The sequence below is a fragment of the Rutilus rutilus genome (assembly GCF_951802725.1).
Source record: "Rutilus rutilus genome assembly, chromosome: 2".
Lineage (NCBI taxonomy): Eukaryota > Metazoa > Chordata > Actinopteri > Cypriniformes > Leuciscidae > Rutilus > Rutilus rutilus.
In genome coordinates this window covers 43,783,867-43,796,988 of record NC_140210.1, presented here as the reverse complement: position 1 = coordinate 43,796,988, position 13,122 = coordinate 43,783,867, and the positions used below count along the sequence as shown (strand labels likewise).

The following is a 13,122-nucleotide window of genomic DNA, read 5'->3' as shown; positions in this document are numbered from 1 at the left end:
AACGTCGACTGTAGACGAGACCCAGAGAAACTAACGTCGACTGTAGACGAGACCCATAGAAACTAACGTCGACTGTAGACGAGACCCATAGAAACTAACGTCGACTGTAGACGAGACCCATAGAAACTAACGTCGACTGTAGACGAGACCCAGAGAAACTAACGTAGACTGTAGACGAGACCCATAGAAACTAACGTCGACTGTAGACGAGACCCATAGAAACTAACGTCGACTGTAGACGAGACCCAGAGAAACTAACGTCGACTGTAGACGAGACCCAGAGAAACTAACGTCGACTGTAGACGAGACCCAGAGAAACTAACGTCGACTGTAGACGAGACCCAGAGAAACTAACGTCGACTGTAGACGAGACCCAGAGAAACTAACGTCGACTGTAGACGAGACCCATAGAAACTAACGTCGACTGTAGACGAGACCCATAGAAACTAACGTCGACTGTAGACGAGACCCAGAGAAACTAACGTCGACTGTAGACGAGACCCATAGAAACTAACGTCGACTGTAGACGAGACCCAGAGAAACTAACGTCGACTGTAGACGAGACCCAGAGAAACTAACGTAGACTGTAGACGAGACCCATAGAAACTAACGTCGACTGTAGACGAGACCCATAGAAACTAACGTCGACTGTAGACGAGACCCAGAGAAACTAACGTCGACTGTAGACGAGACCCAGAGAAACTAACGTAGACTGTAGACGAGACCCATAGAAACTAACGTCGACTGTAGACGAGACCCATAGAAACTAACGTCGACTGTAGACGAGACCCAGAGAAACTAACGTCGACTGTAGACGAGACCCATAGAAACTAACGTCGACTGTAGACGAGACCCATAGAAACTAACGTCGACTGTAGACGAGACCCATAGAAACTAACGTCGACTGTAGACGAGACCCAGAGAAACTAACGTCGACTGTAGACGAGACCCATAGAAACTAACGTCGACTGTAGACGAGACCCATAGAAACTAACGTCGACTGTAGACGAGACCCAGAGAAACTAACGTCGACTGTAGACGAGACCCATAGAAACTAACGTCGACTGTAGACGAGACCCATAGAAACTAACGTCGACTGTAGACGAGACCCAGAGAAACTAACGTCGACTGTAGACGAGACCCATAGAAACTAACGTCGACTGTAGACGAGACCCATAGAAACTAACGTCGACTGTAGACGGGACCCAGGCAGACTTAGGTCAGGTGCGAAATAGGGAAAAAATCGACCACAGCCCCCTTGTTAATATGACCAAAGATGGCTGTAAAAAATAAATCTGCATTGTTTATCCTTTTGATAATTTATTTAAAATAAATAAAAAAACGGAACCTTTTATTTAAGTAAGGGTTAGGGTTAGGGTTAAGTGGGGGGAAAATCACATTATTAAATATATGTTTTTCTCCAAAACACATTGGGAAAAATGATTTGCCCCCTTTTAGTAAATATTTTTTGTAACCTCCTTTTTCCAAGATAACAGCACCAACATGGATCTGGGAATCTGAAGGATCTGGAGAGATTCTGTATGGAGGAATGGTCTCTGATCTCTTGTCAGGTGTTCTCCAAACTCATCCAGGCATAATAGGAGAACACTCAGAGCTGTTATCTAATTTTAATAAAATATCAAAAGGATTAACAATGCAGATTTATTTTTTACAGCCATCTTTGATCATATTTACCAAGGGGGTAAATAATTCTTACCAGCACTGTGTATGTATATATATATATATATATATATATATATAATAGTTTTTTTGCTGATCGGATCCGTGGCTCAAAAACCTTATATGGTCCGAACCGTGAGTTTTGTGATCCGTTCCACCACTAGTATTATTATTTTGTAGTCGGTTTGTTGTTTTTGTACTTTCAGTGTATCTTTATATTTTCAGTGTATTTTTATGTATTATTATTATTATTATATATTTTTTTTAATAAAAAAAATATTCTTATTTAGTAGTCAAATGTTTTTCTAGTTTCAGTTTAGTTTTATATATATATATATATTACTAATATTCTTATTTTTAGTATTATTAATTTGTAGTCAAGTGTTTTTGTAGTTTCAGTTTTATATTTTAAGTATATCTTTACTTATTTTTTATATTTTATATTATATAATATTTATATATATATATATATATATATATATATATATATTTTTTACTAATGTTCTTATTTTTAGTAGTATTAATTTGTAGTTAGATGTCTTTCTACTTTCCGTTTAGTTTTATATTTTCAGTAGATTTTTCATATATAAATATAATAAAATATAAAACAATTATTTTATTTTTATTTAGAAATTTTTGTATTTTTGATTTGATTTGATTTGTAGTCCAAATAACTTGTGGTTATTTTTTTGTTTTTGTTTATTTCTGCAACATTAAAATGTATTTTAGTTCAGGCTCAGTTTTTTTGCCGTTCTTTTTGTTTTTGAGCAATAGTGTGTGTTCATTTAAATTAATGTGGTGTTCACGCTCTGCTGTCATCATCCCTCTGGTTTGTTTTGTCTGGTCATGTGATTAAAGTGTCTCGATAATAAACCTCTTTTTGCATGATTGCTTTATCCACGGCTTCACAGGACGTCCAGGAAACTCTCATTAATGGTCAGTGAATTTCTTTGGAAAACCTTCACGTGTGCGTCACAGATTTCGACTCAATTGCACAGAAATGTCCATATCTCTTATTAAAAACATGGCCTCTGCTAAACCTGAAATGCTCAATCCCAGCTGCCCCCTACAAACCCAGATATTAGGATTGTTCTGCTTCTGAAATTCATCCGTAAAAACAGTTTGCGTTCATATTAAGCATCAGCGGACACAATTTTGTGTTTCAAAGGAAAAAATCATGCGGACAAATGTGCTTCAGGTTACACCAACAAAAGTAGGTCAGATAAGGTAGTAGCTCCTTATGATCACAATTGCACATTTTCACGTCTTGAACCTTCTAACATTATAATATTGGGGACATAATAAGTCAATGAGTAGAGATTAAATTTCAAATCATTTTAATGCCAATATAGTAAAAACCAAACTCTGGTGTTCACGTGAAAATGTTGAGAAATCAGAATCCGTGTTTATTTTGTTGTTTTGGAGCAGGATCACAGACATTAATAAAGCAAATGTACTGACAGTGATCCACGGCATATCAGTAATAAGCTTTAGTCCTAATGAGACTATCGCATTGATGCCGCTTTGGCTTGTACAGTTTTATCTCTTACTGACTGTGGCTCAGCTCATTTCACACAACCAGACTTCACATCTGCATGTTTCTGTTGAGTTTCTCCTGCTTTTTTCTGAACCCTATACTGTATCATATTTGATATGCACATTTATTTGCATATTTGATACATAAATATTACATTCAAATGATCAAAACTTTGCTGAAAAGCCTTCTGTCGTCTGAACATACCCTTCTGTCATCTTATTAATAGTTTATAAGTTTTAATTTAAAGACCTTTTAGTATCATTGTAAAATGTCCATCTTTAAGTTGTGTCTTTTTGCTGTGAAATCTTTAATCATTTTTATAAACACAAAAATAACTTTCATTTTGTTAGGAGCATTTCAGTATGAACACTTCCCAGACTGAAGCAACTTAGGTTTACTTGATTATCCATCATTTATGTTTTATTATCCAATATGATCCATCAGGCTTTTGAGTGACATTTATTTGTTCATCTCTCAATCATCATTTTATTGCAATTACATTATATAGTTTACCCCCACGATTAAAACTATAGAGCTTTAATCATAAAACTACGCATTTAAATATCATCTTACTAAGACATATTATTGGGAGATATGCATTGACAAATGATATTTATATGCACTTTATTCAAGTAATATATATATATATATATATATATATATATATATATATATATATAAAATAACTATACTGTTATAATTTTCTTTACATTTTCTTTAAAGCTGCTTTGAAATTATGTGTATTGTGAAAAGTGCTGTACAAATAAATGTGAATTAAATTGAATTGAATAAAGAATCTCATTGATTTACATTACAAACTCTCAGAATTTCATCTTGGACATATAAAAATCAGCATATTTTTTTTTCCTCGAGTGTGAGCTCTATATTCACTGTAGGACATAAAAGCCTGATGAATCAAATATCATACAAAACATAACACATATGCAAACTTTTTTCCGGTATGTTTTGCCAAGGCTCAATAAACTGCTACGTTTTTTTATTATTATTTGCTATATCAGGCCTTGCAGGGTTAAGTTCCTCCAAAGCAAAAAGTATATCTTAAAGCAACAGCTGCCTCTTCTGAACCATTCCTAGATGTTCATGTTAACGTGCATCTCATACACACACACACACACTCACACACTTCATCGCACGCGCCTGCTGCCCCAGCAGCTCTGCAACTTGTTTGATTGACAGCTCTCTGCTGTTTATTAAATATAGGCCAGCTGCGCACAGCACAAATCTCCGAATGATTGCCTTTCGGGTGTTCTTTCGTCCCGCGCCATTGGCTGACCGCTGGCCTGATTTCCACTGATCTGCATGTGCGAGCATGTGAGACAGTACTTAACACACACAAACTCCATCTCTCTCTCTCTCACACACACACTCTGAGTTCAGACAGACACAAGATGCAGCTGTTATCCCGCTGCGCTCTTTAGACAGCTGCTGGTCTGTCTCTCTCATCCGCTGAGCTCGCGCTCTCCATCATCAGCCGAAGCTCTTCGGTCAACGGCAGAATGCGACGATTGTTGGACAGCAGCTGGATAAAGTTTGGACCAGCTGGAAGAGATGACTGGGTTTCGGGGTCTCCTTCACCGCCTACGGTGAAACAACGGCTACAGGTACGTGAGCAATCCCAATTAGAGAAGTAGCACAGAAAATGACAGATTAGACACAGAAATGTTCTTTGAGACACAGAAAAACTCAAACTACACTCTTAAAAATAAAGGTTCTTTATTGGCATCACCGGTTCCATGAAGAACCATTCCGTTGGACAAAAGGTTCTAGATAGTGGAAAAAGGTTATTTAGATTATTACAATTTTGTCCACACTAAGAAAAATGGTTATTTTAAAGAGAGAGTTCAAACAAAAATGAAAATTCTGTCATTTACTCGCCCTCAGGTTGTTCCAAACCTATATACATTTCTTTGTTCTGCTGATCCCAAAGGAAGATATTTGGAACAATGTTTGTAACCAAAGCGTTGTGGGGCACCATTGACTTACATAGTATGGGGGGAAAAAAATACTATGGAAATCAATGGTGCCTCACAACTGTTTGATGACAGAATTTTCAATTTTGGGTGAACTATCCCTTTAAGACCGGTTCATGGGAACCAAAAAAATGGTCCTTCTGTGACATCGCTGTAAAAAACCCAATGGGATCCTTTATTTTTAAGAAAGTAAGAGTGAAAAATAATTAAAGCTAAAAGGACAAATTGAAAATAATAATTTTCAAAATTATAATAACTCTGACCTGCAGTACCTCTGGCTTCAGTCATTCAGTTCATGTGAGAATCAACTCAAGACATTTGTTTTGTGTTGAAATTTCTGGTGAGGATGTTTTTGAAGTTTCAGTTGTGATCTCCATAGGGGTTTATTTGAGGTGACACTGTGCTCTGGCATAAACTACGGGGTTTAAAGCACCAGAATATCTAATCTGGCTGAAAAGCAGCATTATGTGATTAGCATTGGTAAAACGGTGGAAGAAGGAACAGATTTTGGGATGCAGTCCAGTTATGGTGGACACACTGGTTCTGGATTAGAAAAGCAAGTTACCCTTGTGTTTTTTGGGAGCTGTTTTCAGATTTGGTCAAGAGATGAGTTGAAGAAACTTTTATTGAAAGAGGTTGTGGAATGAGGCCATTAGAGAAATTACTGGATCCATTCGTAGATATCTTCTTATCTGGAAAACTTTCCAAGGCCACTTTTCACCGTAGTCCTGATGTGGCTCTGTTAAGGCTTAAAACGCTCTGATTATTCATTGTAGCTTCTTCAAATCATTGATTTCTTGGTTCTAGCATCAGTACATATATATAGTTCTCTTTTTTTTTTATTTTTATTTTTTTATGCAACTAGAGAATAAAATGTTTGGTTTGGAATTCTACAAGTTTCTTGTATGAAATTCTTGTATTTCATGTCTTTCTGGTTGTATATATTCAGATGTTATCTGAAAACTGCTGGTTAAAGCTTTTCTCCCAGTCTGGCCTTATCTGGTTTTAGAGGGTTTTGGACACTTTTCAGCTGGTCAGGCTTTGAAACCAGCCTTCCATCCAGTAAAGCAAAGGAAATACAAACCCAATGTAATGAAAAAAAAGTAACTTACCTTTGCGATTTCATATGAAGTTTGATTTGTATGAAAATGTATGATTTTAAGAGAGTTCACCCATAGATGAAAATTCTGTCATTAATCACTCACTCTGATGTTGTTCCAAGACTTTTGTTCATCTGCAGGACACAAATGAAGATCATTTTTGACATAATCTGAGAGATTTCTGTCCCTCCATTGACAACCTACGCAACTACCACTTTGATGCTTCAAAAAGTTCATAAAGAGATTGTAAAACTTAGATTAGTGGTTTAGTCCAAATTTTCTGAAGAGACACAATCACTTTATATAACGAACAGATTTAATTTAGTCTTGTATTCACATTTAAGCATTCATCAACTCACACATCAATTGTGGTAAACGAAAGCTCAAGCGTGTTCGTATGACATGCGAGAACCGATGAGGTTCATTCTCATGTTACGCAGCACGTTTGAGCTTCAGCAAGAGATTTGTTCTCGTGCGTCAAGCATGTTCGTTTGAGCTTCTGTTTATGTTTGCTGAATAATGTTTATATGTGAATAAAAAGCCTAAATTCAATTTGTTCATCATCATATAAATTGATCGTGTCTCTTTAGAAAATTTGGACTAAACCGCTCAATTCAAATGAATTCGTTTTACGATCTCTTTATGAAATTATGAAGCATTAAAATGGTAGTTGCGAAGCCTGTCAACGGAGGGACAGAAATCTCTCAGATTTCATTAAAAATATCTTCATTTTTGTTTCCGAAGATGAACGAAAGTCTTACGGGTTGGAACAACATGAGGGTGAGTAAATGATGACTACATTTAAATTTTTGGATGAACTATCCTTTTTAAGGGTTTTTAGGACTATGCAGGCCTTCAAATACAAATGTTCAAAATCATGTCCTTTATGCCCCTTTAGGGTTACCACTGGAATGAGCTTTCGATGGAAAACAACGGGAAATCAGAACTCATCCTGTACGTCGTTCTCCCGCTTGTCACTCTCATCGTGTTCGGCATCGCGTTTGTCCTTCTTTACCGAAGATTCAGACAGAACAAGCTCGGACTGAGCAACATCATCTCACTAGACCTGCAGGACCCGGAGCGCAACGCCGAGATTCTGTCGTCACTCACTGGGAACGCGGAGCGGCTGAACAGCATGAGCTCGGACATGTCTGACGGGGTCTTCCTCATGGTCTACCTCCCGCCGCCCTACGAGGACACGCTGACGAAGATCACGCGCGCCGCCAGCCTCAGCAGCGGCAAAGACGTCGAGTCCATCAAGATCGAAGACCTCGAGGCCAAACTGTGTCCGGAGCTCAAGGCGAGAGGGGAGTTTGTCTGAGAGAAGTCTATTGTAGAGACACCGGGGCTAGTTGTCACGGATTATCTCAGTTACACACATGCTTATTTTCTCCAGAACTGGTTCAACTGTCTGTTGAACAACGGTGAAAAACGTTAAAGGGGTGGTTGATTACGATAACACTATTCTAACTTTAGTTAGTGTGTAATGTTGCTGTTTGAGCATAAACAACATCTGCAAAGTTACAACGCTCAAAGTTCAAAGCAAAGGGAGAGATTTTCTTTTAAAGAAATTGCTTTTTAAGGACTACAACAAACTGCGCGTTTTTGCTCACCCTCAAAAAGTGACAATTTTAACATGCTATATATAAATATCTGTGGGGTATTTTGAGCTAAAACTTCACATACACACTCTGGGGACATCAGAGACTTATTTTACATCTCGTGAAAAGGGCATTATACACCCCTTTAAGGTCTGTGACCGAGTTAACAGACGCTTTTCACAGACTGTGATGACGCGTTTTAACGGTCATCAGCATCTTAAATCCTGCAGTTTTTTTTATATTTAATTTTTTTTATGTATGTATATTTATTACACTATACTTTTGTATTATATTACCTTTGCATCACATCACTGCTGTGAGCGTGACAGTAACGTAAAACAGTTAAATCTGACTGCCGTTATCAATCTTTATTTATTTTTTTACCCTCTTTTTTTTTTAAGTTGTGAAAACTCTATTGTGGAGTTTTTCTTTTGCTATTTGAGCAAAAGTATATTTAATGTAGTCTTTTTTTCCACCGCTACAGAAGTTTACCCAACCTTGACGACTTCCGCTTCTGAGAAACCCGGAAATGTGAAAAGGGTCTATTTTCTAAAAATATGCCTAGAGTGAGAAATATTCACTTGAATAAAAATGTGACAATTAGCCCCGGTCCTCCTTTAAAGTGAGGACCTCATCTAAACTGAAATTGGTCTTTTATACGGCAATGTACTAAAACCATACATAGAATAAAAAGATATCTCGATATTCATATTAGTTTTGAATTTAAACAATGTATTATACATTGTCATGAGAGTAAATCTTTGTGCTTGTACAGTATTTACAGATGTAGGCTATGTGTTATCAGGAAGTAATCACCATGTGTTTTACTTTGAAATACTGCCTAGTTAGACACACTTTATGTTGTAGCACAATTAGTAGAGATCAGTCAGTTAACATGCTACTTTTTTATATCTGCATGACTGCATCAGTCCTTGTTTGTATTCAGACATAAATCACAGTCCTGACAGGTTTTGCATTATCATCATTCAGTCATGTAGTCTTCTAAAGTATTTCTAATAAAGACCACATTAAAGACCACTAAGTGTCACTGAACTTTTTTATTTTTTTTACATATTCCCATTGTCTACATTACACAGGAAAACATACTTAAGGTCCTCTTTTAATATTTCAGCAACATTTGTTGAAAAAGTTTTATATATAGTATGTGTGTGTGTGTTACATTATAAATGTTGTTGCATGAATTTCTTTTCCTCTCATTTTTAGCAGCTCAGGTTAGTAGCTAGCAACACCAGAAAAACAAAACGGCTGCGGCATTTACTTATAGTTATGGTTATGATTTTCTGACCAGAGCTGAAAACCAGTTTGAAACCATCCTGTTTAAAATGTATTCATACTCGAAGTGAAGGCTGGATTTGTCAGTATCAATAATAAATATCTGACACAACTAATGGTGTTGATATATGCTGACATGCATTCTGTGATGAATGTGGAACAGATTATTATAAAATATTTGTATATTTTTGTGTTTTATTATCCCAGTACTACTCAAAAATCAAGGGTGCCATTTATTTAATAAAAACAAGCATGCCATCTAGTGGATGATCTATGTACTATGTACTAAATACTTAAGAGGAAGGGAAACAATAGCGTGTCGTAACTTACTCTTCTTAACCACGGAAATTAGAGAACCACCAATCCATAATTTCACTAAACCAACCATAAATTTACACACCTTCTCAAAAGCTATGTGTTTTACATCTGATTTGGGTTGTCCACAATGTACATGACTGAAGGAATGAATTAAATTCATGAGCACATCACTGTGTTTCAAAAGGATTTAATGACTCATACAGAATAAGACACACAAACTGTGCCAGGATTTGATGTCTAAAGCTAAGTTCATAAATGCGCATAAATGTAAAAGTAAAGCAGGGGAAATCGAGGTTCAGGATGCAAATCAAGAGGTCTAAAACTCATGATTATGGACAGTCAGCGAAGTATGTAGAGGCCTTTGCATTGACACACTCTGGCTGGTAGATCAAAGAGATCCTGTCAAAGGAAAGTATTAAACATTAAAGACTGAATGCGTTTTAGAAAATAAATTATTCACAGCTATTGTAGAGACCGCTATATCAGTTTCTAATATTCGTACATGCAAACACAGTAAATGCATTCATGTTTTCCATTAATTGCTGTATTGAATTGGTTGTTGTATATTAAACGTGTTTTAGGTTTCATTCACTTACATTTTACGGATGTGTTTAGCAGTTTTGGGGTCAGGAATCACTGCAGTCCTGTGATAGTCAGATGAACACAGTTTCAGGACACTTGCACTCGCCTGCCTTATCAGGATTCACTACTAATATCATTTCTATGTGGAATAAATGTTGACACTAGGCCTACAGTCTGCAAAATTAACAATAATTCAAACATCTACAAACACATTTCAGGAATAATGTATATTTTTTTGTATTATAGCTCAGATAATTAAAGTACTACACTAGAAATTAAGCTGTAGTGTGACAATAGCTTTATACGATAATAGCATTTTCCTGATATTTATATGTACTATTAAAATAGATTTTACTCACATTTTATTTATAAGGACCTGGACACAGGCCAAGTCATCACTGATGTTATCGTCAAGCAACTCTGAAAAAAAAAATCACATTAATTTAAGAGCACACACACACACACAAACACACACACACACACACACACACACACACACACACACACACACACACACACACACACACACACACACACACACACACACACACACACACACACACACACACAAACAAACATACACACATATATAGAGTCTATTCTACTCATCAAGGCTGCATTCAGTTAATCAAAAATACAGTAAAAACAGTAACATTGTGAAATATTAAAATTTATTTAATTTTACATTTTAAAATTTAAAATTTCTGTTGTATAATATATTTGAACATTTTCAGCATCACATTTTCTCCAGTCTTCAGTGTCACATGATCTTTTTAACATGCTGATTTGCTGCTCAAGAAACATTGCTGATTATTATCAGTGTTGTAAACAGTTGTGCTGCTTCTTCATATTTTTGTGGAAACCGTGATAATTATTTTTCAGGCTTCTTCGTAGAGCTGCACGATTCTAGATAAATTGAGAATTAATTTTTTGTTGTTGTTTCTAACAGAGATCACAATTATCCCACGATTCTGAACAGACAAACTAAATAAAATAACATGTAATTTACTAGAGGTTCTGACAAAATTTTAATTGCTGCATTCTATTTAACATGATTGATTAATCTGAATGAATTATTTTAAAAAATCGGGTTGAATGAATAATTCAATGACTCTCTCAAATACTTCACTTTGTTCATTACTAGATGAATCAGTGTTTTTCTCTTGAATGAATGATTCATTGACAAATATACTTTTTACGGTCACTTGTCGCCACCTACTGGTGTAACGATGTTCATTCGATACAATTGTTATTTGAAGTGCCAAGTTACTTTCAAAAATTTATTTTAAGTGTTTATATGTGAACCAATTTTTTACTTCTGTGATTATTTGAATATATTCAAAAATAACATTCGTGCTGCTCTAATTCTTTGATGAATAGAAAGTTCAAAAGAACAGCATTTATTTGAAATATAAACCTTTTGTAACATTATAAATGTCTTTACTGTCACTTTTGATTAATTTAAAGCATCCGTGTTGAGTAAAAGTGAATATACTCACTGTTGCAGGTCAGTCCGCAGAGGTTCAGTGAATGACTTTGGGTAGAGTTGCACACCACATGGTCACTAAGCTGGAACAAGCCGTACAAGGTCCAGACCTCATTTTTGTCCTCGGCACTTTCCAAGTGGGGTGGAGAGGTGACTTTACTGGAGGGGCGGCCTTTATTTTTTCCTTGGCTCTTGGCAGACCTGCCCTTACGAGGACCATGACTTTCACCTGAATTTTTTGGCTCAGTGATCGTCTTAATGGCGCTGGTATTGAAGTTAGAGGTCAGCTGGACATGGCACACGACTGTAAAGAGAGTTTCAGATAAGGCAAGTTCGCAACAAGAACAATAAACGATAACGATGACTAGCATCCACACCAACGCACATGTTGTTCTGTTTATTCTAAGCGTGCGCTGCAGAAAAAAATTGTCCTTGAAAGAGATTCCAACGATATCGTTCCTCAGTGCCGTTATCGTTATAGCTGTGGTGTGGACTTTAAAGGTCCTTAATTGGAATCTATGGTTCCATAAAGAACCTTTAACATCCATGGAATCTTTCCATTCCACAAAAAGTTCTTTATTGAGGAAAAAGGTTCTTTAAATGTTTAAATTGTTCTAAAAAATATATTCTTTTAAGAATGGTTCACTGAAAGGTTCTTTGTGGAACCACAAATGTTTCTGGCATCACTGCGAAACCTCCCTTTTGGAAACTTAATTTTTAAAAACTATATCTTCATCATTATTGTTATAATTATCATCCTTGGTGTGCATAAGCCTTTATTCTGTGAAACCTGAAGGGTCAATTTTGAAGAATATCACCGGCACTTTTTTCCATATAAGTGACCAAAAAATCTATATGCTCACCTGCAAACTGTGAAACAGTAACTATATTAATACACACAGAAGCATCAGTGTTCGGTATCTCAAGTCAGATATTAAGCTCTGGATTTAGAGATGGACGCTTACTCTGTGCCAGCACGTCGGTCATATTCGGAGGCAGGGTAAGGCCTGTCTGAAGCTCCTGCTTCAGCTCACATTTATTCAGAATCACGCTGTCACTCATGCCGACCGCCAGGAATAAAACAACCACAGCTGCCAACATCTTCATGCTTGGATGGATACTCATGATCTCTCTGTGTTTCTCTTACCGGGAGTATTTGCAAGTAGAGGATGAGCCGAATGGGTAGATATAGCCCCACATGTTCCCCTGAGATGGTCCATCTATTACACCTCAAATACGTCAGTGGCTTGTGTGAAGTAAGAGGGTTGTGTATCAGTGTGTGTGTAGGCGGTTTTATGCCACTTTATGTTCTGTATGTAGTGTTACGGTTTGGTTTCAGTGCACAGATTCAAGAAATTAAGACAATGAAGTTTTTTGTGCAGACGGTAATATCTGAAAAAATGTTTTGTCTCAGAAGGGATCAAATGTCGTGTACAGGTTATGTGACGCCTCTAGACTACAGCATAAAAAGATCTGGACAGACTGACTGGGACACGGGACAATGCTGGGAGGAGAACTGAGTTTGTCACGTAGG

The 13,122-nt window shown here is 36.6% G+C and overlaps 2 protein-coding genes across 2 annotated transcripts; one reads left to right on the top strand and one right to left on the bottom strand.

Annotated features, from left to right (window-relative positions):
• Positions 1-4,734: 4,734 nt before the first annotated feature.
• Positions 4,735-8,783, top strand: smim28 (small integral membrane protein 28; the record flags this gene model as incomplete). Its single annotated transcript, XM_084402930.1, has 2 exons — positions 4,735-4,839; positions 7,207-8,783. The coding sequence occupies 2 exons, from the start codon at positions 4,735-4,737 to the stop codon at positions 7,627-7,629; spliced, it is 528 nt and encodes a 175-aa protein (XP_084259056.1). The 3' UTR covers positions 7,630-8,783.
• Positions 8,784-9,698: 915 nt separating this feature from the next.
• On the bottom strand, positions 9,699-12,748 carry LOC311286691 (uncharacterized protein). The gene is made up of 5 exons (XM_084402947.1): positions 12,554-12,748; positions 11,602-11,892; positions 10,462-10,522; positions 10,117-10,164; positions 9,699-9,919 (listed from the first exon to the last, which is right to left on the bottom strand). Exons 1-5 carry the CDS (start codon positions 12,711-12,713, stop codon positions 9,850-9,852), a joined length of 630 nt encoding a protein of 209 aa, XP_084259073.1. The 5' UTR covers positions 12,714-12,748; the 3' UTR covers positions 9,699-9,849.
• Between the last annotated feature and the right edge of the window lie 374 nt (positions 12,749-13,122).

Coding starts and splice junctions, on each gene's coding strand:
- LOC311286691 (XM_084402947.1), bottom strand. CDS start 12,713: ATGAGTATCCATCCAAGCATGAAGATGTTGGCAGCTGTGGTTGTTTTA. Junction 10,523..11,601: donor CTGCGGACTGACCTGCAACA/GTGAGTATATTC, acceptor TTTTTTTTTCAG/AGTTGCTTGACGATAACATC. Junction 10,165..10,461: donor CAGGTCCTTATAAATAAAAT/GTGAGTAAAATC, acceptor TGACTATCACAG/GACTGCAGTGATTCCTGACC.